The following is a 26978-nucleotide window of genomic DNA, read 5'->3' on the forward strand; positions in this document are numbered from 1 at the left end:
ATACTTAAAGTTCCCAAATTAATGAAAAAGTGTAAGGAAACCAATTATTTTCACTGTCATGTAAATAATCAAGTATTTGCAGCAAATAAGCAGCAGAAATATGTTTGACCTGCTCTCTTGAGGCAATAATTTTGTTTTGTTTTTTTTTTTAACACAAATTGATTATATTCAGGGAGCACATCAAAAACTGGGGATGCACAGTGCTTCTTCAGGTCTGGGGAAACTCAGCAGAGCACTCTTTGTCGTTCCCTTGTTTAGGGCCAACTGTGGAGCTGAACTTATTCACATTTATGGAATCGCCATAAATGGCAGACCCCTATTTGGATTAATACCCAGTGTAAGGGTTATAGCAATAAGAGGAAGCGAATCCACTCTTGTTTCAAGTCTTTACCCCATAGTATGAAATTAGTAAGACAACTGATAAATTTTACCCTGAGTGTTACTGCATACCGTAATATGTAATACCAGCACTGTGCCAGGTACAAGGTAGCGATCAGTATAAAGGGGCTGAAATAATCCATGAATCAATGCAATGGTTGATATTTGAGTCCTCCCAAACTCAATTCACTAACTCCTCCAGCTTTCTCTAATAAATCTACAATCCTCCTTGAAAGTCTGATGTTGGCATATTCCTGAGTTCAAAGTCAAGGTCTCTTTTTACCGTGATTGTCAGCTGTGACTGTTGGGAATTTTAGAGACTCTTCTTAGCTGATATCAATACTCTATATAAATGATAATTTTTGAAACAGGGTTAATATGACCCATTCTGTAGGCCATGTACATTCATTCTCTGTACTACCCTATTAATTTTTAAAATAATACCTCACTTTTTTATAATATTTGAACTAATATCATATACATCAAATTATCAGCTTTCAAAATACCTAAATATTTTATTTAAATAGATAATGCCTGAAAACCTTTATCGCTTATTTCTTCAGCTAAAATTTCCATCAGAAAAAGAACTCTCCTTTAGTATGCTAAAGGACAAATCTGAAAATTTTCAAAAACCATTAGAAGTTGTATTCTGAAAGGTGACTGAAAAACATTCTACATTTTGCATTTCTCTAGTAAGTGAGTGAGTGTGTGTGTGCGTGTGTGTGCGTGTGTGTGCGCACATAAGAAAATGATGTATAGGTTGAGCATTGGGTGATGTTAGGAAGATGGCAGAAGGCAGACACTGCATTCTTTCTCTATGTCATTTTACATTCCCCACCAATTCTGATAAAAAGACTCATTAAAGCACTGGGGAACTTTCTCATCTTGTCACCCCAATGCAGTTCATATACACTGCACACCATAATGCATCATTGTCAGACGTAATGAAATGTGAGCTGCTCAAGTTGGTCTCCCTGGTGGTAAAGCAACATGGTGAAGAGGCTCCATGTGTGCGGCTATGCATCCCAGACTATTGATGAGTCCCTCGTAGTTATCATGATTTATTTTACATACCAATTAACTTGATACGAGAGTGGTAATCAAAAGCACGAATGCCCTGGGCAATGTTGAAGGATGTCATGTTAAGATGCTTTTTTGATTTCTCTCTCCATGCCAGCACCCCAGTGTGTGTATTGCTGGTTGTACTGGAAATAATAGCATCTAAGGACGCATTGTAAGTAACTGATTAAAAAAGAAAAGAAAAGAAAACAACCTTTAGTCGATTTCTCAAAAGATACAGGCAAAATAGAATTGTTTTAAAAGATAAAATTCAACTCAGATTATGATGATGCAAACTGACACTTAGAAAACACCTCACTAAACCCTTCTCTCACCAAAGAACCCACAGTGAAAAGTTACATCAAAGTCTGCATCCAGACTTTTCCTCCCTCCCCCAACGATAGCTTAAACATTTTTATAATTAGAACACATGACAGGAAACAATATTAATGACAAGAATCATGTGGGATTCTCGAGATATAAGCATCGGGCCAAAACACTGGGTTCTTCCTCCTGGGCCGAAAGCAGGCAAACAGGAACTCAGCAGCTATCTGCTGCTCTCAAGGTCCGGCTCACGCCCAATCCATTGTTTTGTTTATGTTTTGACCGGTCTAGAATGTTTGAAAGTGCGGTGTCCTGGACTCAATGCTCTGCCAAGAGTCACAAACACAGCTAGAAGCCCAGGCTGATTGGCTGTTCCCCTGTTCCTGATTATCTAGTACTAAACGGGCAGCAAAATCCCACTTCCCAAGCAACAAAAGTGATCCTGCTGCCTTTTGTCAGAACGACCTGTGCATTCCTATAAGACTCTCCAAAAGACATAGCTACTCTGTCACCAACTTCAAACCACTAAGCCCTCCACAGTTAGAGGGCAGTTCTCTTTTGCATTTTAGTAAGACAATGATTTGTGCCCCAAGGTGAAAGATTTCTGATTTGACCTCAAGCCCAAATTTCTGCCTCACATAAAGAGGGATGTTGGAACTTTGTACAGCTTAAGAAAAGTTGCTTTAATAGGACAGCTCTTGAAAATGTTTCTGATCTGTTTATTATACAGAATCAAGAATAACACTCTTGGAATACAATTCGCAAAGGATCACTAGCATTGCTGCACTTCTTATGAAACTAATCCCTGACAGCAGTTCGTTCCACACTACCTTGTTAAAGATGTTTACATAGAAAACAGCCTTAGAATGTAAGATCGCTTCTCCCTTTGCAGCAAATGATAGACAAACTTACTACCAAGAATAACTCTGGAGCAAAAGATAGCACGCGCCTGCCCACTGTAGAAGATTCAGGTTCTCTAAACTCAGGGTTCCTCTCCTGTAACATGACCCACTGCGTGCGCAGGCATTCATCTGCAAATGTCTGCTTTGCCTCTGTGGGACTTGGGTGTCAAGGGGAACTGACACAAATATGCGGATACTCATGGGGCTTGCTGTGCTGGGAGGAACGAAGTCTTTTGTCTCTAACACAGGAGTCTTCTGTCCTCTGTCATTTTAAGATTAGTTTAAAAATTCTTTCTCCAAGTGAGAACCACAGTATTTGTATTGTTAGCTGTGCTGGAAATGGCAAGCTAACTTATTAGTAACTAACTTGGAAATAGTCTTACTATTTTGGTGAAAGAATTTAATTTGCTTTATATAGATGTGTGTATATACATATGCATATATATACACACACATATATGAATACATACATTTCCGAATTTCTAAAGACAAGGAAATTCTGAGAGGCAGAAGTATAGCTCAATACATTCTTTCCTTTGAGCTTATTCTATTAAGATGATTGCTTCTGAAAGCAACAGGGACTTATATGTTTTAACATGACCAATTTAAAACTAAGGAGATCGGGGCTCTTCATGTGTCACATATAGATGTCCTCTCTCAAAACACAGCATCCAATCTTCAGATTTATTAGGCGTCTACTACATGCCCTGTGCTGTGATACCTTTAATAAGAAAAGAAATAGACATAGCTTGGAGGGTCCCAAGCTTGGAAAACAAGATACACAAATCAAACAATTACAGGAAACTTTAGTATACAATAAAGGGATAAATTGAGTAGTACAGAAATTATAATAGAGGTTCAAAGATGAAAGAAACCAGTGTGGGCTTCAGGGTTTGGAAGACATTTGGTGGGCCCTGACAAAAAGAGAGCATTTCAAGAGATAAGTGGTGACAAAACACATGTGTGGGAAACAAAAGGTAAATTCAGAGCTCAAAGAAGACGAATCTACTCCTTTATTTTACAGGCTAAGAAATAGAGACCCGTGCAGGTTCAGAGATTTGGCCAAAGTCAGCAACTGACTGCTGTCCAACTCAGAACTAGAGCCCAAGCATTCTGATTCTGAGTTTGGTAGTTTAATGTCATATAATGTGCAATATTAAAAATCCAGTCGGGATTGGACATTAGCGTTTGGCAGAGCCAGAGTACAAAGTCAAATCTGATCTCCTGACGCCTGGAACAGGGCTTCTCATATTTTCATATGCACAACTGTCACCTAGAGATCGGTGTTAAAACGCAGATACTCATTCAGAAAACCTAAGGTGCTGCATTGCTGACGATCCGCAGTTGTGGTTGTTGATGCTCTCTTAGGACCACACTTGGAGCAGCAAGACACTAGAACACATTCCTTAGAGCACTGCCATCCTTCTGTAGTCTAGAGAATTAAACCATAGTTCTTAAAACTTGAGATATTAAATGCTCCTTTGGGAATCTGATGAAAGATATAGACCTTCTCCACCAGAAAGATGTATATACACACAAAATTTTGTATAAAATATCAGGATCTGGGGAACCTCCCCCCTTCTACTCATGAAGCCCAACCATGATAGATCTGAAGAACTCAGGTAATTAATCTCCAGCTACCAAGTAATTTGGGATTGCAAAACACTTCACCTGCTTTTTCAAGTGATTCTTAAAGCTTCTGTTACTAACGATGGATCTGCTTTGCTCTTTGCAGGGAACAGCCCTTTGCAGGAAGCAGCTCTCTGCAGGAGGCCCCTTTTGTCTTGTCACTTTAGCAAAGCTATATTGTAACTAACCTTTAAACTAGGCACCCCCATGCTCTACTCACCTCCTGCCCAAGCACAATGCCTTGCCTAACCTGTTGATTCTTTCCTTAGCTCAAAGAAATAGAAATGAAGACTAAGTAATTAACAGATGACTAGATCTTTTCCCCAGCTTCCCCTTCTGTAATCCCTCAAGCCAACTGTGTGAACAAGACAGCATTTAAAGAAAGATCACAAGGAGTCCACAAGTCTGCATGCAATGGGAGATGGTGATGAATCTGACCCCCTACCTCAATGATTAAATGAGTTTACTCCCCCTTTTTCCCTTTAAAAACTTTCATGGCCAAGCAGAATCTTGAGTTGGTTCTAGAACACAAGTCTGCCTTCTCCCCAGGTTGCAGGCCTCCTGAATAAAGCAACCTTTCCATTCCTACCAGCACTTGTCTCTCAAGTATTGACTTTCAAGTGGCGAGCAGTCCAACCTGAGTTCAGTAATGCCCACTTTGGCGCAGCTAAGGAGCCCGCGAGCTGCAACTAAGGAGGCCGCCTGCCACAGCTAAGACCCCACACAACCTAATTAATTAATTAATTTTTTAAAAATACCCACTTTGGGCTTCTCTTTTTAGTTTCTACTTCTTTAAAATAAATGAGTTTAACTGATCTTTGATGCCGGGGTTCTACAAATCAATTCCAGAAAACAATTTCTAAGGAAAAAAGGAGGAGGTGCAATAATGCAAAGGAGACTTTCAGAAAGGAGAGCTCACAGAGCTCTAGGCAAACAGAATAATTCACTGAGCAGTGTATTGTGAAATGTTGTGAAACACAAAAAGACTGCTAAGGGCCAAACTGGTCTATTTCTCCACTCTGCCCAGAATTCACCTGGATGGTATGTTTCTTGCTCATCCCCCATCATGTAATCTCCCTCAGTCTATGGATTACTTATAATAATTATGAGGGTAATTTTTTGAATCCCTCCCATTCATTACCAGGTATCATCATGCCAGATGCCCTCACCCTGTAGTCATCTTTAGTGGGCAGACATCCCAAATTTACTGATGAGGAAATAGTCCAAAAGCCATATCACCCAAAGGCACGTGGCTAATTGGAGGTGGAGATGAGATTGAGCCCAGTCCTGTCTGGCTGTGAGCTTTCCATTTTGTACTACTGCATCCTTATTTTTCACTAAGCCACACTGCTGTATGTATGCCAGGTTCTTTCTATTACGTGATCTGAAGTTCTTTCTATTACCAACTACATTTATGTTCCCCATACTCTCAATCCCAGACCAAACTCCCACTTCATCTTTAGTTTTTCCTGATCTCTTCACTTTTTTATTGCTACTTATCCCCCTAGGACATAGTATTCCTATGTCCTCGTTTTCCATCTTTTTCTCATCTACTCTTTCCTTCTTAAAAAAAAAGAAAGAAAGAGAGATAAATGAAGGAAGGAAGGAAGGAAGGAGTAATCAGCTCCTATAAAACTGAGTTCTTTGAGCCTCATTGGGGAGCAATTAATTTTAGGAGCATAAAGGTTGCTGATCACTTTTACACTAACACCGCTACTTTACTAGACGGACCAACAGTATAAAATCTGAGGACAAGTATCCTCAACAGGAGCAACCTCAATGAAAATATTCCCTTTGTTTACAGAAAATGCTAAGAGTTATTATAACTTGACTTAATGAAGCAATATTATAATACATCAAGTATACAACACAGCACTATAATTATATCTTCAAATCCATGGAAATTCCATAATATCATTACACTACAATCAAAATAAAGTATTTCTACCCAGAAAATTGCTTTGTCATGTGTTTCCACATTATATCCAAGTATCTTCTTTAGTTTTGAGGCTATAAAGAAAGACAGATAAAGAAGTACATTCTGCCCTGGTATTTAAAGTATTGCTGTAAGATTTGAACCTGGAGGTTAGCAAGTGACATTCATGGGCCTGTAGTACATATTAGAGGCTCAACAATTCACACTTTATTTCTAAACCAAGATATAACCCGTTTCTGATTAAATTGTAAAATGCCAGAGCTCCTGAAAATGCCTGAGTAAAAGGTGAAAGTAAAGCCATTTCCTTAAAATCAGATTACCTGATATATAAAAATGTGTCAATGTGTTCCTCCCTTCTTGAAGAGAGGAAAGGAAATAATGGGTTATGATGAAAACGTTTTTAAAACATCAAGCTAGGGAATGGGATGAACTGATAAAGTATATGAGTTGTTTTTAACATTCTCACTGAGTTTGGGGATTGGTAAAGAAACATTTAAAAATTACTTTTCGATAATATTTGAGAGGATAAAAGACAATTTGATCATGTCTGTCCATTACGATGGTAACTTTCAGCTCTTCCACTGTCTTGCCCCTTAGTCATAAAAAAGGCATTAAGGGAAGCTGTCATGGATTTTTGTCCTCATGTTGCTGTCAAAATAACCCTGTGTAATAACAATTAGTTAACGTGAAAAAAGTGATTTGAAAATGAAAAGTGATGCCTAAAAACTAAGTAAGTAATTCTATTAAGTACCCTTAGAGTAAGCTAGAATGAGGCCACTCTTTTATCACTTGCCAACAGATGAAAGCTATAGCAGGGTAGAAAATGGGGCCATTTCTAACTAGGAATTCTTATTATCATTTTTCAGGCTTTTACTTTATGAGTCATGTGACTTAGGAAAACTCCCTACCTTGAACTTTCTTTGATGCCCTCTTGTTTGAGGGAGTTTATTTTCAGTTGCGTTTCTTATTTTGAAGTTGGAGTCCCATTCTCTGAGACCACCACAGGGCTCTCTACATTCTGAGCAGCTGCCATTTCAAAGAGGAAAGATAAGAAAGAATAATTCTATCTATTCCATTTTTAAAAATCAAAATACATCTAACTCAGCACTGGTAGGTACATTAAAAATAATAATGCAATTCATTTAATGAATTTTCAGAATACTGATGAGACCTAGGTTCACAATACAATGGATCTTACCCTTCCACCGCACTGTGGAACGAGCTGCAGGAAAAGATCTTTTACTTCAAACTGAGGCCAGTGGCTCACAGCTGATTTCAACTGCTTTAAACCCAGTGAGGGCGCTGGCAGGAAGGGCAGCGTGTTCCAGCTGACTCAGTGGTGCACCATTTTTGTCTGGAGGACTGATTTAGATGCAGGGAAGTGGAAAAACACACCAGCAAGACACTAAATCTGGCTTCTCTTCCAAACTTAGTCCCATCAATTATGAAGGCTCCCGAAGGAAACGACCTGCTGCCTGGATTCTAAATTCCCTGGCACAGTTCCATTAATTAGCTCAGCAATTAGTGATTTTATCAGTTCAAACTCACAGCAGTGGTCAAACAAAGGGGGAGAAACACCTTTCAACATAATAAAAAGTCAATCACTTTCATTATTGGCAATTTAGTATTCACTCTTTCCGGAGCTGTACTTCAGTCTCTGGTTTCCAAGGTTTCCAGTGATATTGTCTATATGAAAAGGCAATTCTTTGGGACCAAAAAAAAGAGAAACTTCTTTGAGGTTGAAGACATTTATGTCTTGCCGCTACTGCCCAAAATCACTGTACTTACTTTTCAAGCATTTCAGAAGGTAATTATTTTTCCATTAACATACACCACAGAACCACTCAGACACAACGAAAACATTTTCTCCTTCAAAGTTTTAAATAAGTATGAACCTTACCTTAAAGCAGTAAGCTAATATTCACATGTCTGAAACTGAGTTTTTCTTTTGACATTTCAATTTTACAGATATTTTGTCATTAGCTTCAGTGAAACATTATCACCAAACTTGCCATGTATTAGTTTCTTTCCTCAATTGTACATTCCCTCCTCACACTGAGAAGGAAATCAGTACAAATATTTCTTTTTCTTTTTTTTTTTTTTTGCGGTACGCGGGCCTCTCACTATTGTGGCCTCTCCCGTTTGTGGAGCACAGGCTCCGGACGCGCAGGCTCAGCGGCCATGGCTCACGGGCCCAGCCGCTCCGCGGCATGTGGGATCCTCCCGGACTGGGGCACGAACCTGTGTCCTCTGCATCGGCAGGAGGACTCTCAACCACTGCGCCACCAGGGAAGCCTAGTACAAATATTTCTTGAGGAGGTCTAAGAATATCAACTCATGTTGCTGGGGTAAAAAGAGTATCACATGGATGCAGCCATTGTTTGCTTGCTGCCGACACAGTAAGTCTTGCAGACCAAGGAGCACAATCACTACTAAGCCCACTGTCCTCTACTTGACTCCAGCCTGCCTTCTTCCTTTTCCTGGCTCCTCATTTCAGCCTTCTTGCATTCTCCTCATAGGGAAATAACTGACCTGCAAGCAAACCCAAAACAAAAAAGCTGTATTTAAGCTTCGAGTCCCAGTGACTAAATCTGGGAGAAGGCAGTCATCCACTGCTTAGGACAGAAGCCAGTCCCCTTTCAGAGGTACCTGAGTTTTAAATCTAAAACTTGAAAGAAGACAAAGTCTTATATAGATACTTCACCTTTCCATATTCTCTACTTTCTCCTTTTTGAGTTATCTTCTCTTCTATTGCATTTCTTCAACAGCCATTCATAGAGTATTACACTATACATTATCGGTAAATATATTTTTCTCACCCTGACCATTTTCTTTTTACCATAAATAACCCCCCTTAAAAAAAAAGTCTACCAATATTTGCAAGATTTCTTTTGGTTTCTCTTTTCTTCTGAAATATTTTTAATAACATTTATTCAATGTCTTAGTCCAGGCTGCTGTAACAAAATATAGAGACCTAGTGATTTAAACAACAAACATTTATCTCCCACAGTTCTGGAGACTGGGAAGTCCAAGACCAAGGTGCTGACAGATTTGGTGTCTGGTCAGGGTCTACTTCCTAGTTCACAGATGCCCTACTTCTCACTGTGCCCTCATGTGGGGAAGAAGTGAGAGAGCTCTCTGGGGGTCTCTTTCTGTTCACAAGAGCTACACCTTCATGACTTAATCATCTCCCAAAGGCACCATTATAAGGGAGTAGGCGGTGGGCTTAGGACTTCAACATATGAATTTGGGGGGGAGAAGGACACAAAAATCCAGTCCATACACTCTGCCCCTGCCCCTCTCCCCAAATTCATGTCCTTCTCACATGTAAAATACATCTCAACAGTCCTAGAAGTCTTAACTCATTCCAACAACAACTCTACAGTCTAAGTTCAAATCTCATCCAGATAGCGAAATCAGACACGGGTAAAACTCAGGATACAATCCATCCTGAGGTAAATTGCTCTCCAAGCTGTGAACTTGTGAAATCAAACAAGTTACACGTTTCCAAAATAAAATGGTAGAACAGGCATGTGACAGGTCTCAAGTAAACATAAAACCTAACAGGGGGAAACTCCATTAAACTTTATGGCTCAAAAATAGCCCATTGGTCTGATAATCTGCCTTCCAAATGTACTGGGATAGCAACATCACCCCCAAAGGTACTGCCCACGCTGTGGCAACGGCCCCACCTATGCTGCAGCTCTCTGAAGTAGCCCCACTCTTGTCAGGGCTCCATTGGCTGCAGCCCACACCACAGGTCTCTACAGGGATGCCCCCAAGTGAGGCACTAGACTGGGGCATGCTAGCCCACCTGAACCACAGAGGCAGCCTCACTCACCCTTTGAAACCACTCTGCAATATCTCAGAAGATCCAGGAACTTGAAGACATAGAAATAGAATCCAACTCAACTAAAGCATAGTGATTTAAAAAAAGAACCAGCTGAATAAAAATGAAAAAGCCTCCATAACTAGTAGGGCAATATCAAGCATCTTAGAGAAAAGAAAAAAAAAAAAGAGGGGGAGACAAAAAACTTCAGAAAAAATAGCAATAGAAAAATTTTCAAATTTAATGAAGATCCAAGAATCACAATGAATTCCAGTCAGCATAAACACACACACACACACACACCAAGAAAACTGAGACACATCACAATCAGATCGCTTAAAATCAGTGAGAAAGGGAAAGTTGTATGAAACATTATACTATGTGTTATAAAGGACACTAAGAGAATAAAGGACATATTTCCTGCCCTAAGAATATTAATTTTCAATTTATGTATAAATGTGATTTGTAGGTGAGACATCCAAATTTGGGACATCTGGGATTGGGAGGGTTATGACAGGCAGAACCAAAATTCTGATGTGGGTACAGAAATTTGTAGGAACCCAGGAGCAAAGCCAAAATTGAGAAGTTTGCAAATTACACAAGGAAGAGTCCATCTGAATTAGATGGTTGAAGAGACAAACATGAAGTTTGGCAAAGGGAAGGGAAGTATCAGAACCATACTGGTAAGAAAGATTCTTCTTTTGTGGCAGATCAGGAGTATCTCAGAATAAAGAATCCTAGAAGTAGTCAACATTGAGAAAGTGAGCCGGGGAGAGTCTGAGCATTGGGCCCAGGAGGGCATCTGTCAACTGCAAGTAGAACATTCCCAACCTGGGAACAGAAGTCTTTGTGAGATATTCTAAAACGGCTCATCATTCCACATTTCAGACCTCAAGTCCTGAAGATTCCTGTTTCAAAAGGTTGCTTGTTTGTCTCCTTGTTTTATCATTTCCATTTTCTCATGATCCCAACTAGCCAATCTGATTGCAGTTTCTTTCTTTGTCCTCCAATCTATGCTGGACAGAACTACTAAATAAAATTTTCCTAAATGCTGTCTACGTCAGGTCTGCCCAAATTTCCTCAAAAACATTCAATGCTTCCCTGTTTCATTTTTTATGTTAAATGTGAACTTGGCCTGGTTGCCAAGATCTTCCAACAGACATCCTTATTAGACCTAGGCACTGTTATGTCCTTAATACTCCATCTCTGATCTATTCATGTCCATCTCGCCCTCCATTATTGTGCCTACTTGCCTACCTTTATTTATGTTCACCATGCTCTCTTTTTTTCCCTCTACCCATCCATCCTTCGAATACCACCACTCACCCTTGAAGTTCTTCCTCATGTCTTTTCCTGCTTAAGAATTACAATAGGAGTCAAAATCTTGTTTATATGATTTAGTAGTTAATTTTCAGTACCATTGTACAATGTTCAAATACATGCTTTTATATGTCTTTAATTCTTACTTACCTATTAAGTTTTTTGAGTTAAGCCTATAATTTATCTTTCTTCCACTGCTTCCAATGCCTAAGACAGTTTTAAAGCACATAAAATATAAATAATTGTCGACTGATTTAAATAAGTGGACTAAAGTAAATATATCCTTTCAGCTATTCTTCCAAAGACTATTCGCTTGATTATGAGTTTTAATTCAAAGAGCTAAGACATATATAATCCAAATTAGATAACAAAGATCCCTAACTTTTTAATATATATAAAACTTGTCTGTAGCCAATTCCTAATTGCCGTGGTTTAGAGGCTAAACTCCAAAGGTGGATTCCTTAGGTCATAAACATGAATATCTACTGCTAATACTAAACTAAGTTCGCATATTCTTTTGTCAGTAAGTAAAAGAACTACAAATCAGAATGATACGTTGGAAATATGATAAGCAATGAATTCACATTGACCTAGAGAAAAATTCTTGTCCTGCAACTTAACAGACAAGAGCTCATCAGCAGATTACTTCACCAGTAGCGTTGGTTTTTGAGAGGTTTAAATGAAATTGTGACAGAGTCTAGAGTGAGAGCTTTTCATTCTCTCCCTGAGTGTGAAGAGAGTATTTAGACACTACTCATATTCAGACAAATGATCTCAATTTTAAAACCTTGTTTACATCCCCAACCTTTTCAAAAACAGAATTCTATTAGCTAGCTTCTTCTCTGTATTTATTCATATTAATTTAAGGTCATGGAACTCAAACTAAACTTCAGGGAACTTACTACAAGCAGATTTCAAGAACTATAACTTTACTACTGTGGTCTTTTTAGTCTTTAGTTTATGTATTAAAATATCATGCTTGTTTGGAAGCAGCTGTAATACCTCCCTCACTTTCAAGGACTCTCTTCACTTTCTAGTACTTTCTTGTTTCCAAGTATGAAAACATAACACATAATTTTGTGCCTGTCACACATAGTGGATGACCAAAAACTTTTATCTTTTGGTCTTCCCACAATTTATATCATGCCAGAATTACAGGATAGGTAGAAAGTACCAAAGACATGGTATGATTTATATTGAAGAAAAAAGTGCAGAATCTATAGCTCATCATGTGGGATATTATTATTGTAGGTTATGCATTAAGGAATTAGTTCCAAACTCCTAAAATTCAAAGAGGGGAAAACTACCATAAAAGCCAACAGTTGGGTCCATTTTGACTACCTCTTCTTCAAAGAATATTAGGAATATACCTACAATACAACAAGATTGACAGTTTCCATTCCAATCATTATTGGAATGCAGCATTATTTAATGTAGCAGTTTAGAAGTGAGAAAAATAACATAGTCCTTAGTGCCTGGACCAAAGGAGGTATCAGAGCAGAAACTGCACGTATGGATCTTGAACTATCAGATGCAAATTTTGTAAAACATTAGGCATACTGCGAAACTAACAAACTCATTGTTGACTAGGTTTTAAGAAAGTCCTGGCCTTCCATAGATGCTGTTTTATAACATAATCCTATCACACAGAAAACTGCCACTCAAGTACTCTAGATCAGAGCAACTCAGTCATTATATCAAAAAAGAGAAAAAAGAAAAGAAAACTGAGAAGAGTCCATTCTGAAGGCAGTCAAACTAATACACTTCCCATGAGAATATAAAGAAAGCAAGGGAGTGTTTTGAGGGTACCCGTTAAATTCTTTTATTAAGTAGGCCCAAATGTGACTAAACAAAATTAGTTCGGATCAGAGTTGGGGTGAAGTTAAATAGATTCTGTGACAATTTTCTCTCCTGTCTTGAGATTTCTTGACTGCACAGCTCGCCTGAATTAATTGTATGAGGCATACATTTTAGAAGGAAAAAAAAGAAAGAAGTAATTCCTGCTAGTGTGCAGGGGATAGCAGAGTCCAGGTCAAAACCTCCAGGGAATCAATTATTAGTTTCTAGACTTGAACACTGTGTGTGAAACATTTTCATTAAGAATGTAAATGTAGAAGTCTAAGGTGACTGTTTCCTTCATTGTTGTTTAAATTCAGTACCTTGTCTGACCCAGTCTCCACAATGAAGTTTGTGCCCTAACGTATAGCAACATTTGTGACGTCCAGAGCACGGCTCTGCCCAGTTAATGGTCACAGTTGCTTCTTCATCTTCACATGCACCAGCAGGATGCTCAAAAAGGGAAATCAAGGCCCTTGTGAAAGCAATTACTTGAACCTTGAGAGAGACATTACAAGAAAAACATGGGTAGGGTAACTGTTGCAAGAAGATTCTATGCTCTTTATGATTAATAAGGAATAGGTATTGAATTAACAGGCATTTCTTTAATATTATTTAAAGGTTGCAGGCAGTTGTATTGAAAGACATGACACTACAAGGTTGCTAATGCAATTACCAAGGGCATTTTATTTGTTTGCTTTTATGATCTATTTGTCATTAAAAACAGTAAAGATGAGGGCTTCCCTGGTGGCGCAGTGGTTGAGAGTCCGCCTGCCGATGCAGGGGACACGGGTTCGTGCCCCGGTCCGGGAAGATCCCACATGCCACGGAGCGGCTGGGCCCATGAGCCGTGGCCGCTGAGCCTGCGCGTCCGGAGCCTGTGCTCCGCAACGGGAGAGGCCCCAACAGCGAGGGGCCCGCATACTGGAAAAAAAAAAAAAAAAATCAGTAAAGATGAAAGGCTTACATAATTATGAGTGGAAATCGTTCAGGTTAGACTATTTCAGCATTTACAGGCATATTCTACTGTCATTCAGTAAGAAGTCATTTTTCAGAGGTCGGGTGGAATTTGATGGGAAGACAGAAATCATTGTATGCAGTGTCTGGGGCTCAGTGCTGCTCTCTCTAATGCACCTATTCCTTTGTCACATGAGACAGGAAATAAGCATTTCCCAGGAGCTTGCTACTGAGAAGCCTGAAATCTTATAAATGAAAATGTGAACAATTTGAAAGAATTATTAGAGATAACTTTAGACACAATATTAAATGTTTATTAATATTGGGGTCTAATAGATTAAGCATCTTATGGTGAAAAAGTTAGCAAATACATTTTTCCTAAATAAGGAAGATGAGACTATACACAGGCAAGCAAACCATAGGGCAGATTGGTTTTCATATGCAAGGAGGGGAATTATGACCTAATCCATGTCCAAGATGTGTGGCCTTATAATCTATAAAGTAGTTCAATTAGGGGGTCACATTCATTGTACTCTATTTCTATTTTGAGCTAAGCTTTGATGATTAAATCCATAGTGTTCAACTTTATCCTTCCCTCACTTACCTTTCCGGTTATGCCCCCAAGAGAAAGAATTGACTCATTGGCATCAAAAGGGTCGTACCAATAATCCATGCAAATTGGTGTTCCTTTCAGGCCTTGGAGTTTATATTGACAAGGAAATTCTTCTTTGGACAGCAGATCATAGAAACAAATCTCTTTTCTTGTAAAAGCCACTGCTATCTAAAGTAGCAAAGTAGAAAATCAGAAAATATTTCTGATGGATTTATTGAAAACAATATGAAAAGCAGACATGCAAATCTTAGCACCAAATCAGACATTTTCACCTGAGGGTCCTTAATGTATTACAGAAGTATAGCATGGTGGCACAAATGTGCTTTATTCTAACCAAGTATTCTAGGCAAGATAAAAACTTTCCCATTTGAACACACTTTCTTCCCTATCGCTACTTCACAGACCCCCAACTTCTTCCACCCATGGGAGACTAGGCAACTAATCACAGGAAAGACAAAGACATAGAGGTCTACAGCATCACACAACCATACAGAAACTTTACAAACCATGTTTTATGAGGCAAGCAGAGGCTTTCACAGAAATAAATTGATAAAAATTCTGTAAGTAGCCTTTCTAAGTCAAATAAAATCCTAAAAACTATTTAAGAAAGGGTAAAGACATTTGTAAATAAAATTGACAAAACTTTAGCTAGACTAACCCCCCCCAAAAAAGAGAGAAGATACACATTACTAAATCCAGAAATAAAAGAGTAGATATTACCATCAACCTTACAGAAGGTGAGAAAAGGATTATAAGAGAATACCATGAACAACTGTAAGCCAACAAATTAGATAACTGAAATGAAAGGTACAAATGCCTAGAAACACAAAATGACCTAAACTAACTTAAGAAGAAATAGAAAATCTCAGCAGACATATAATAAATAGAAAGATTGAATTTGTAATCAAAAAAATCTCCCACAAAGAAAATCCCAGGCCTGGGTGGCTTTTCATTAATAAGTTCTATCAAACATTTAAAGAATTAACCCCAATCTTTCTCAGACTCTTCCAAAAACTAGAAATGGAGAGAACACTTTCCAAATCATTTTATGAGGCCAGTATTTCCTAATACCAAAACCACACGAAGATATCACAAGAAAAGAAAACTGCAGACCAATATTCCTAATGAATAGAGATGTAAAAATCTTCAGCTAAATCCCATCAAAGAGAACCTAGCAACATATAAAAAAGGTTACACACCGTGACCAAGTAATATTTATACCATTGTAGGGAAACAAAATTTGCCACCTCAAAATGTGTCTATTTGGCATGAGGATTAATTTAGGTTGATTATTTTTAAGAAACAGAAGACTCAAGAAGTTTTTCTTTTTACCTGCCCCCTAGCTGCCTGAAGAATTTGGATAAAGGGCCTGTTCATAGAATAGAGCTATCACCAGAGATATCTGCAAAGACCATGGGCTAGATGCAATGGTAGAAACTCAGGGTCTAGAGTCCACTCTGAGTCCCAGCATCTCTGTATGGCCCAGCAAATATTTGTATACCAAATATTTGCTTTTCCATCCTCATGTAAATTGCCTTCATCCCCTTTGAGATCCCAAACCACCATCCCAACACCCTCTTTTGTCTTTGTTAAAGATGATATTTAAGGTGAAGACTTTGGACACTTTGGTGAGTTACTCAGTTTTCCTGGGTCCCTTCCATATATACATGTTATTAGACTTTTGTTTGATTTCCCTTGTTAATCTGTCTCATTTCAGTTTAATTATTGGACCAACCTAGAAGGGTAGAGAAAAATTTCTTCCTCCCAACACCAGGAATACCAGGTTAGTTTAACACATAAAAATATCAACTAATGTAATACACCACATTAATAGAATAAAGGAAAAATGTGGTATGATCATCTTAATAAATACAGAAAAGCATTTAACAAAACCCAACGCATTTTCATGATAAGAGTATTCAACAACTTAGGAATAGAAAGAAACTTGATAAAGAGCATGTACAAAACAAAACAAAACAAAAACACAACCTATAGCTGATATCATACTTAATGGTGAAAATTTGATTGTATTCTCCCTAAGATCAGAAATAAGACGAGGCTGTTCTCTCTCACCACTTCTATTCAACACAGTGCTGGAGTTTCTAGCCAGGGAAATTAGGCAAGAAAAGTAAATAAAAGGCATCCAGATTGGAAAGGAAGAAGTTAAACTAACTCTATTCGTAGATGACATGATCTTATATACAGAAAATCTTAGGGAATCAACAACAACAACAAAACCAATTAGAACCAATAAGTGAGTTCAGCAAAGTTGTAGAATATAAGATTACTTTTTAAAACTATTTATATTCACCAGCAATGAACAATCTTGAAAATGAAATATCAAAGGCAGTGTAAGAGAAAGAAAAGACAAAGCACAAACTGGGATACAATATTTGTAAATTAGCCATCATATAATTGCATATAACCAGAATATATAAAGAACTCTCAAAACTCAATAATAACAAAATAAACTCAATAAAAAATGGGCAAAGGATTTGGACAGACACTTCACCGAAGAGGATAAATAGCAAATCAGCACATGGAAATATACTCAACATTATTAGTCATTAGGTGATTCAAACTATCAAACAAATAATTAACAAACTATTAAAAAAATCATAAGACACAGAAATATGTACATGAGTGGATATTTGATGATATTAAGGAATTATTGCTATTGATATTAAATGTGATATGGTATTATGGTTATGCTAAAAAGAGAGACTTTTTTCGAAATACTGAAATATTTACAGATTAGATGATTGGATGTTTTGGATTTCAATAGGGGGAGATGTAGATGAAACAAGATTGGCTGTGAATTGTAAATGGCTACGGGTGGATATTGGTTCTTAATGGGATTATCTCTGCTTGTGTGTAAGCTTAAATTTTTTCATAGTAAAATTTACCATCTGCTTAATGTAAAATACTAAGAATATGGATTTTTTAAGCTGCATTCTTCCCTCACAAATTGATTTTCCTTTCAGCATGTTATCTTTCTCATAGGTCTAGTTATATGAGGGTATTTGGGCTGAACGGGCCCAACCCAGCAAAATTAAGAAACTGACTAGTACACTGGTCAACATCAGATAAGCAATTCCCTGAAATTGCACTGAGCTGTGCTATGCACTGATATAGCCTCTCAGCTCTGCGTACAGACCCAAGACTCTGCTAAAAACTAGAGTCATAAGGTCTTATCAGCTAGTAATGCAGCATGGCCTCACTGGGGACAGAGCCAAGAATCTGAGTCACTACCAGCCTTGCTATTTAAAGGCACAAAACAGAACAGTCTGTGAATTGGAGTAACTCACTTGGCTTTACTTGCATTCCCTCCAGGTGAGATGAGAGGTACAAAAGAGTGATGCAGCTCTCTGTCACTGCTAGTGTTATACATGCTATTGATCAGGAGCCCTGTCCTATCATTTCCCCCATTTTACAAGCAATAAATTTATTTCTAAAGACTCTGTACCTTGTTTACATTTTCCAGAGAAGTCATACTTGTCAGCCACAGGTGTTTAAGCTTGTTGGCATCTGAAGTGATAGGAAGCATTTCTTGCAGCTTTAAATTCTCTCCCCAGATTCCTACTACACCTTCCTTCCTGATGATCAGATAACGACTTGAACTTTTTAAGAAAATTACTTTTTGAATGGTGTCCTTGCCTTTCACTGGGAGGCATTCAAGGTCTTTCCACTGGGGAACCACCATTGCCTTTGCTTGTTCATCTTTCTCATAAAGTGTTAACAGCATAAATGAAGTCAGCTTGTCCCAATTAATACAGCCATCTTGGGCCACATCCACTTTATCAAAGACCTCTCCACGGGCTTCCCTGGTGGCGCAGTGGTTGAGAGTCCTCCTGCCGATGCAGGGGACATGGGTTCGTGCCCCGATCCGGGAGGATCCCACGTGCCGCGGAGCGGCTGGGCCCGTGAGCCATGGCCGCTGAGCCTGCGCGTCCGGAGCCTGTGCTCCGCAACGGGAGAGGCCGCAACAGTGAGAGGCCTGCGTACCAAAAAAAAAAAAAAAAAAAAAAAAAGAGCTCTCCATATTCTTCCTTTGTGCCCCAACCAACAATCTCTGTCATCCTCTGCACAAACTCTTCTCTGGACATACAAATGGTTTGACTTGGCTCTGAGGGCTAGAAACAGGAAAAAAAACAAGACATCAGTGAAAACGTCCTAAATACCAGAGCACTGTGCTACCCCCAAAGGTGGATCTAATCAGCGATTCTTCCAAGATGCAAAGAAAAACATCTACTTTATAATGGTGCTATACTTAAATGAATTGGGGCTGCAGAGCAAATAACTGACAGACCTACAAGCTGACATCCTCAATCACAGATGTCCTTATAACTGGCAGAGGGAGATAGGAGAGTCAGAGGTTTGATATGATGATGGATGCAGAGGTCAGAGTGATGCAGGGCTATGAACCAAGGACTGCAGATGACCTCTAGAAGCTGGACAAGGTAAGGAAAGAGATTATCCCCTAGAGGCTCCAGAAGGAAGACAATCTTGACAACACATTGATTTCAGCCCTGTAAAACCCATTTTGGAATTCTGAGCTGTAGAACTGTAAAATGATACATTTGTGAGGTTTGTGCTACTAAGTTTGTGGGAATTTGTTAGAGCATCAATAGGAAACAAATACAGTGGTTTAGAGAAAATGGGTGAATCCCTGAAGAGAGCTTAGCATAGCCAGTAAAATGATATCCCAGTGATACTTTAATCCAAGGGCAAGAAGTCACCTCTATGAACACACCATTACAAAGACAGTGAAACCTTATAAGCTGATTTTCTTTATTCGTGGTAGTTATGTTCTATAAAGCCTTTGCAAACACTAAATTAGCAGATACTGAACCATGGCTTTTGTGAGAAATACAACATTAGGTTTCTGTGAGCCTCTGGTCACAATATTTTCATCGTCAATTCAAAATTTTGTTTCGGGCTTCCCTGGTGGCGCAGTGGTTGAGAGTCCGCCTGCCGATGCAGGGGACACGGGTTCGTGCCCCGGTCCGGGAGGATCCCACATGCCGCGGAGCGGCTGAGCCCGTGAGCCATGGCCGCTGAGCCTGCGCATCCGGAGCCTGTGCTCCGCAACGGGAGAGGCCACAACAGTGAGAGGCCTGTGTACCGCAAAAAAAAAAAAAAAAAAAAAAAAAATTTTGTTTCATGTCTGTTTCCACTGAAAGACATTTTAATATATATTGTTAATTCATTAACAGTGAATTCATGGCCAACATTACTATAAGTCAAGACTGAGTGAAGCTTATCTAACACACGTATTTTCTCCATAAGGCACAGCACAACCTTCTTGCACTTAGAACTTTACACTACACTTGGGGAGCCATTTTAAACAGTGAAATCACCGAAAAAAGCACAAAATGCAAAACCTTGGCACCAAGTGGAGCACAAATAGGACACTTGTTTACAGTACGAGAGCTGGAATAAGAAGGTAGGGTATCACTGAGTTTGACCTCAGCACTGAACCAGCACACTGGAAGACTGCAACTTTTTGCCACTCTGTACATGTGTGTGAATGACCATGAAGGTGCCTTGAGTATTGACTTGGGGGTTACAAATAAATTTTAGCAAGTAGGCAAATTCGCAAATACAGAATCCGTGAATAATGAGAAGCATCTGTATTTCAAATAAGTATATAGCTTAATATTGATAGGCTGTTTAGTTCGGTGAGCTTCATGATGAGAGAATCTATTTTTCTACTACCTCAGAGCCAAAGAGTCAGAATTGACAGTAAGCACAGGGAGGCAGCATATTGCAGAGCAGGTCAAACAACTGTAGGTTTAATCCTGGTTCCACCAGAGACTGTGGGAACTACTGGCAAGTTACTTCACTGTTGAGGCTTAATTCTCCCATCTGTGAAGTGGATATAGCAAAATATCAGTCTCAAGAAAATGATTATGAAGGTTAAATGACATATCAGTAAATGCAGAAAAAGCATTTGACAAAATTCAACACCCATTCATGATCAAAACTCTCAGTAAACTAAGAATAGAAGGAAACTTCCTCAACTTGGTAAAGAATATCTGCCAAAAACATACAGCTAACATCATACTTAATGGTGAAACTTTTAGCATTCCTACTAAGGCTCAGGTACAAGGCAAGCAAGTCTTCCTCTCACCATTGCTTTTCAACATCATATTGGAAGCTCTATTTAATGCAATAAGACAAGAAAAGGAAGTAAAATAATAATGATTGGGAAGAAAAATAAAACTGTCTTTGTTCACAGATGACATGATCATCTATGTAGAAAATCTGAAAGAATCAACAAAAAAGCTCCTGGAACTAAGAAGCGATGAAAGCAAGATTGCAGGATACAAGATTAATATACAAAAGTCAGTAGATTTCCTATACACCAGCAATGAATGAGAAGAATTTGATATTAAAACCATAGTATCATTTTACATTAGCACCCTCAAAAATGAAATACATATAAATCTAACAAAGTGTGTATGAGATCTATATGAGGAAAACTACAAAATTCCTATCAGCAAAGTCAAGAACTAAATTATTGGAGAGATATTCCATGTTCATAGAGAGGAAGATTCAGTATTGTCAAGATCTCAGTTCTTCCCAAGATAATTTATAGATTCCATGCAATTCCAATAAAAGTCTCAGCAAGTTATTTTGTGGATATTGAAAAACTGACTCCAAATTTATATGGTGAGGCCAAAGACTGAGATGAGCTAACACAATGTGAAGGGACAAGAACAAAGTTGGAAGCCTGACTCTACCCAACTTCAAGATTTATTATAAAACTGCAGTAACCCAGACAGTGTTGTTGGCATAAGAATTGGCATAAGAATATAGAACCAGATCAATGAAACAGAATAGAGAGCCCAGAAACAGACCCATATAAACACAGTCAACTGATCTTTGACAAAGGACCAAAAGCAATACAACGGAGAAAAAATAAAATCTTCAACAAATGGTGCTGGAATAACTGGACATCCACATAGCAGAATAATGAATCTAGACACAGACCTTATACCATTCACAAAGATTAACTCAAAATGGATCACAGACCTAAATGTAAAACACAAAACTATAAAACTCTTAGAAGATAACATAGAAACAAACCTAAATGACCTTGAGTTTGGTCATTTAGGTTTGTTTTTAGATGCAACAACAAAGGCACAATCCATGAAAGAAAGAATTCATAATCTGGATTTCATTAAAATTTAAAACCTTCTCATGAAAAACAATTTCAAGAGAATTAGTAGACAAGCCATAGACAGGGAAGTATTTTCAAAAGATACATCTGATAAATAATTCATCCAACATATACAAAGAATTCTTAAAGTTCAACAATAAGAAAACAAATAATCCAATTAAAAATGGGCCAAGGACCTTAATAGATACCTCACCAAAGAACATATACAGATGGCAAATAAGCATATGAAAGGATGTTCCATATCATATGTCATCAGGGAAATGCAAATTAAAACAACAGTGATATATTACTACATACTTGTTAGAATGGCCAAAATCTGGAACACTAACAACAGTAAATGCTGACACAGATGTAAAGTAACAGGAATTCTCATACGTTGCTGGTGGCAACGTAAAATCATAGAGCCACTTTGGAAGAGAGGTCAGCAGTTTCTTACAAAATTAAACGTACTCTTACCATATGTAGATCCAGCAATCACACTCCTTAGGATTTACTCAAAGGATTTGAAAACGAATATCCACACGAAAGCCTGCACACTGATCTTTATAGCAGCTTTATTCATAACTAGCAATACTTGGAAGCAACCAAGATGTACTTCATAGGTGAATGGATAAATAAACTATAGTACATACACAGAATAGAATAGTATTCAGTGCTAAAAAGAAATGAGCTCTCAAGCCATGAAAAGACATGGAGCAAACTTAAATGCAGGTTACTAACCGAAAGAAGCCAATCTGAAAAGGTTACACGCTGTATGATTCCAACTACATGACATTCTGGAAAAGGCAAAATTATGGAGACAGTAAAAAGATCAGTGGTTGCCAGGGACTGGAGAAGTAGAGGACGATGAATAGGCAGAGCACAGAGAATTTTCAAGGCAGTGAAGCTACTCTGTATGGAACCGCATTAACGCATACGTGTCGTGATACATTCGTCCAAACCCATAGAACGTACAACACCAAGAGTGAACCTTAATGCAAACTGTGGACTTTGGGTGAGTATGATGTGTCAAAGTAGATTTATGAGTTGTAACAAGTGTACTACTCTGGTGGGGATGTGGATAATGGGGGAGGGTATGCATGTTTCAGGGTAAGGGGTATATGAGTAACCTCTGTACATTCCCCTTAATTTTGTTGTGAACCTAAAACTGCTCTAAAAATATAAAGTCTTAATAAGAACGGTTAACTGAGATACCACGTGTGTGAGAACTAAGTAATCAAGTGTTTAATAGAAGTTAGTCTAAGCTTTTAATTAAATTAACTTTCTGAGAAATCATTGGTATTTAGCCATTTGAACTACTCAGAAGTCCATCATTCTTAACTTTGTTAAATTATTTTTAGACTAAAAAGTTTAGATGATGGAAATTTTTCAGTGACCCAGATTTTGAGCACGGAAAGAAACCTGATCTTAACAACACTCCATTTGAGCCCGAACTGCAAACTGTTCCTGAAAGCTAAGTCAAGTTGATCTTGTATTTTAAACTATTATGTAATGACATCAATCAGCCTCTCAAATCTATATCATTATTATTTAACAAAAAGCATTTTAAAGCCAAACCTTATTTTCTTCCTATAAGTTTGTAATTTATTTTTATTTCTACTAACAAGAAACTGTTCTGACAAATACCAAGACAACTTCTTTTTTTACATTCTAGAATATGGAATGGCAAATAGACCATAAACAAAGAAGAAAATAAATTTTCTTCCCCAAAGTAACATATACGATCAACTTTATAATTTTCTGCACATGGATAATGCCAATATGCACCGGGGGAAAATTTGAGAAATATTTCCAATTTATGAAATGTGACAGAGAAGCACAATTGTATGACATACTTGGCAATTCTATTACTAATTGTTCACTCACTAGCATTTTTGCTTTTAGTTTTAAAATAAAACCATGGTTTTACCATGAAAATCCTTCATTCTAAATAAATATGCACCAGGGAAGTCCCACATTAAACAATTTTATTCAAACAATATTTATTATTGTTGAAGACACATCCACGTCAAGTTAAATTCACAAGCATATATTTAGTCTAGCTAGGGAAATATTAAGAATTTATGAAATTGGATTTCATTGTAAAACGTAGAGTATAAAATAATTTTCAGTCCCTTCAACTGAAAATTTAATTAGTATAGCTTTAACAAAACCTTCTTCCCATAGACAATTTGTTCTAATTTGAATGTAGGCCTTCCAAATAAAAACTACCTCATAATGTTTTAAAGTATACCCTTTCACTCCTATTAGTCATGATTCTCTCTCTGGTCTTTTTGAGCAATAATTAGTACTCCTGCATCTATTAGAACTCCTTTTCTAATAAAATTGAAGAGTGAATGATCCATTAGAAAACGTATTCTCATTCAGCTCTTTCTAAGATGATGTTAACAAATTTATTTTGCTATGTCTAGGTAACTATGAGTAAGAAAATAACCAGCTATGGCCTCTCATTGTTCTTGCAAGGAAGCTAATATACTCAGAATGTCTGGCTGATTATCTCAGCAAGCACGACTTTAGACCTTTAGAAAATCTTCCTGTCTTCCTGAATCCCTTTCAAAGAATATTCTAAAAATCATCTCCTCTTGCCTAGAAAGCGTTTTCTGCAGCTACAGTCCGTTCTTGTGAGCTGTCTTTAAGAAGGAAAAAAAAAAGCATGAACTCTGTTACATACTCTTCAGCTTTTGAGCTTTGTTAAGATTTGGATTTCACTGTAACTTATATAAAAACTGAGCACTAAGGCTAAGCAGAAAATTCTGAAAATATACCCTTTCTAAGAAACTTGACAGCCCTTTTTTTCACCAAGAAGAGATCACGTACTTTCAATTAGCAATATATGAGTGTGCCAACACATTTAAAATTTATTTATTTTTACATAAAATAATCCTTGTTTACTATAGAAAAGGCAAAATATAGATAAGCCAAAAATTAAAATCCTCCGTAACGCCAAAAGCCTACCAGACTTGTTCCTAGGCAGAAACAGAGATACCTGTGCATTATTTACCAAATGGTGTCATGATTTACATACCTTTGTGTGCTGCTTTTTCCATCATACCATGAAGCTATGCCTTGTATAATATATATTGGTCTTTAACATCATTTTAATGGCCACGGAATATTCTACGGAAAGGCATAAAATTTATAACCCCTGTTAATAAAAACTTCAATAGTTCCCAATGCGTCCCCGTTTCATATAAACCACCCTGCAACATACATCTTTGCTTGTTTGTCCAATTATTTCCTGAGGGAAATTCCCTAGAAGCAGAATTGCTGAGTCAAAGAATTTGCACAAGTTTTTGATATATTTTACGAAATCTTCCTCCAGAAGACTCAACAAATTTATATTTCCATTAACAAAGTATGAGACTGCCTATACCTCACCCAGCTGGGGTATTCTCATTCTTCTTAAGAGTCACCAACTGGTTTCTAAAAAATAGTTCCAGTACGGCTGAACACCGACATACTTGCTGGCAAAACAGATCAAACATTCCCAAAGCAGACACAAATCTTTCCAAATCTGCCGACTCTTAGAAATGTTGTTTATCTTTGTTTTTTCCTTGACTTTTTCCTATAGCAATATTTTATAATGAAATGAGGGGGAAAATTTTTTTCTTTTTTTTCCTACTCTGTAAACATGGACTTTCCCAAGACAAGAATACAAGTCCTACTTTAAAACTACAGAGAGATCACAATCCAATTTAGTCAGAAATCTGGGTATTTTCTCCTTTGTCAAAGCTGATAGTGGGTTAACATGTCACCGACCCAAGTTGCACTGCCTTTATCCATTGCTGAGTATTTACTTTCAGATTCTGAAAATTAATGTCAAATGGCAAGTTGTAAACCACTTAGAGAAGTACTTCCATCCCTTGATCTATTTATTAATAAAAATATATATTGAACATGTACATCATACAAGGTATCATGAGGTAGATTTATTCATTCATTCAACAAACACTTATTAAGTGACTTCTCCAGGCCAAACACTATTCTAAGCCCTCAGCACCAGCTCTGAACAAGGTAGTTGAAGTCTATGCTCTTCGAGTACTTACGTTAGATTGGGGAGCCCAGGGATGCTGATCCCATTGAATGACACATGGCTCTAGGTTACCAAAAGTAAAAAAATCACAAGAATCACACTAATTATTGCTTTTCCTAATTTCAAACTGAATTTAGGACTTAAACATGGCAAAAACATTCCATGAACTGAAATCTTGTGTGGACCAGAAATCTTTCTTAAGTCTGAAAAAAAAAATTTTTTTTTAGTTGATTAAAATTCTGCAGTGCTTCTTTTTCTCTACATAAAAAAATAGTTTCTAATAGGATCTCAGAATCTTGTTTTCCCCAGAATCTGCTGGTTTTATCAAGTGCTTAACCAAAAATAATATTTCTTCTGTCAAATATGTAGCATGATTTTTTGGTAATGCTCCATGACAGCTGGATGAAGATATACTATCTCAGTGCATCCTTCCCCCCATCTCTATAATTAAATTTAAAATTGGCATGCTGCTTCCTCACACTTCATTCCATTGCACTTGCCTCAATTTCCCTTGGTCACAAAGTATATTGGTTATGAATATGTATTAGAGTTTGCTGTCAAACCCTGTGAACATCTTCTGGAGCAGAAGATTAGATATGTTATTTCAAACAGATGCATCAGTTTATATCATCCCTTGCAATTTTCATTTACCAATGAACATTCATGAGAGATTGAACAACAGAAGAGACTAGTCTGCCAGCCAAGGTTCATACTGCTATCTTTTCTTGCTTCAATGGATTTTAGTTGGTTTTAATTTTCATTTACATTATGATATCAATGATTCAAGAGCTCACCAATCTAAATGGAGTTAAATTTTTGTGACTAACAACGACACAGGCCTTGAAACCCCCATACTGAATTTAAGGTTTAGAACTAAACTCTTGCAAACCAAAAATTCAACAGTTAGATTTCCTATCCAACTGGTAAATTAGAATTGAATGGCAGCTGCAAAATAGAAAGTCAATAAATCTTTCTC

The 26978-nt window shown here is 37.7% G+C and overlaps 1 protein-coding gene across 1 annotated transcript in view; it reads right to left on the reverse strand.

Annotated features, from left to right (window-relative positions):
- Window positions 1-26978, reverse strand: part of WDR49 (WD repeat domain 49) — a 130837-nt gene that overhangs the window by 73801 nt on the left and 30058 nt on the right. Inside the window, 5 exon segments of the mRNA XM_032631051.1 lie at window positions 1453-1620; window positions 13537-13711; window positions 14775-14951; window positions 18250-18590; window positions 18817-18916. Of these exon segments, the coding sequence (XP_032486942.1) occupies window positions 1453-1620; window positions 13537-13711; window positions 14775-14951; window positions 18250-18590; window positions 18817-18916 (961 nt within the window).

The sequence above is a fragment of the Phocoena sinus genome, chromosome 4, assembly GCF_008692025.1.
Source record: "Phocoena sinus isolate mPhoSin1 chromosome 4, mPhoSin1.pri, whole genome shotgun sequence".
NCBI lineage: Eukaryota > Metazoa > Chordata > Mammalia > Artiodactyla > Phocoenidae > Phocoena > Phocoena sinus.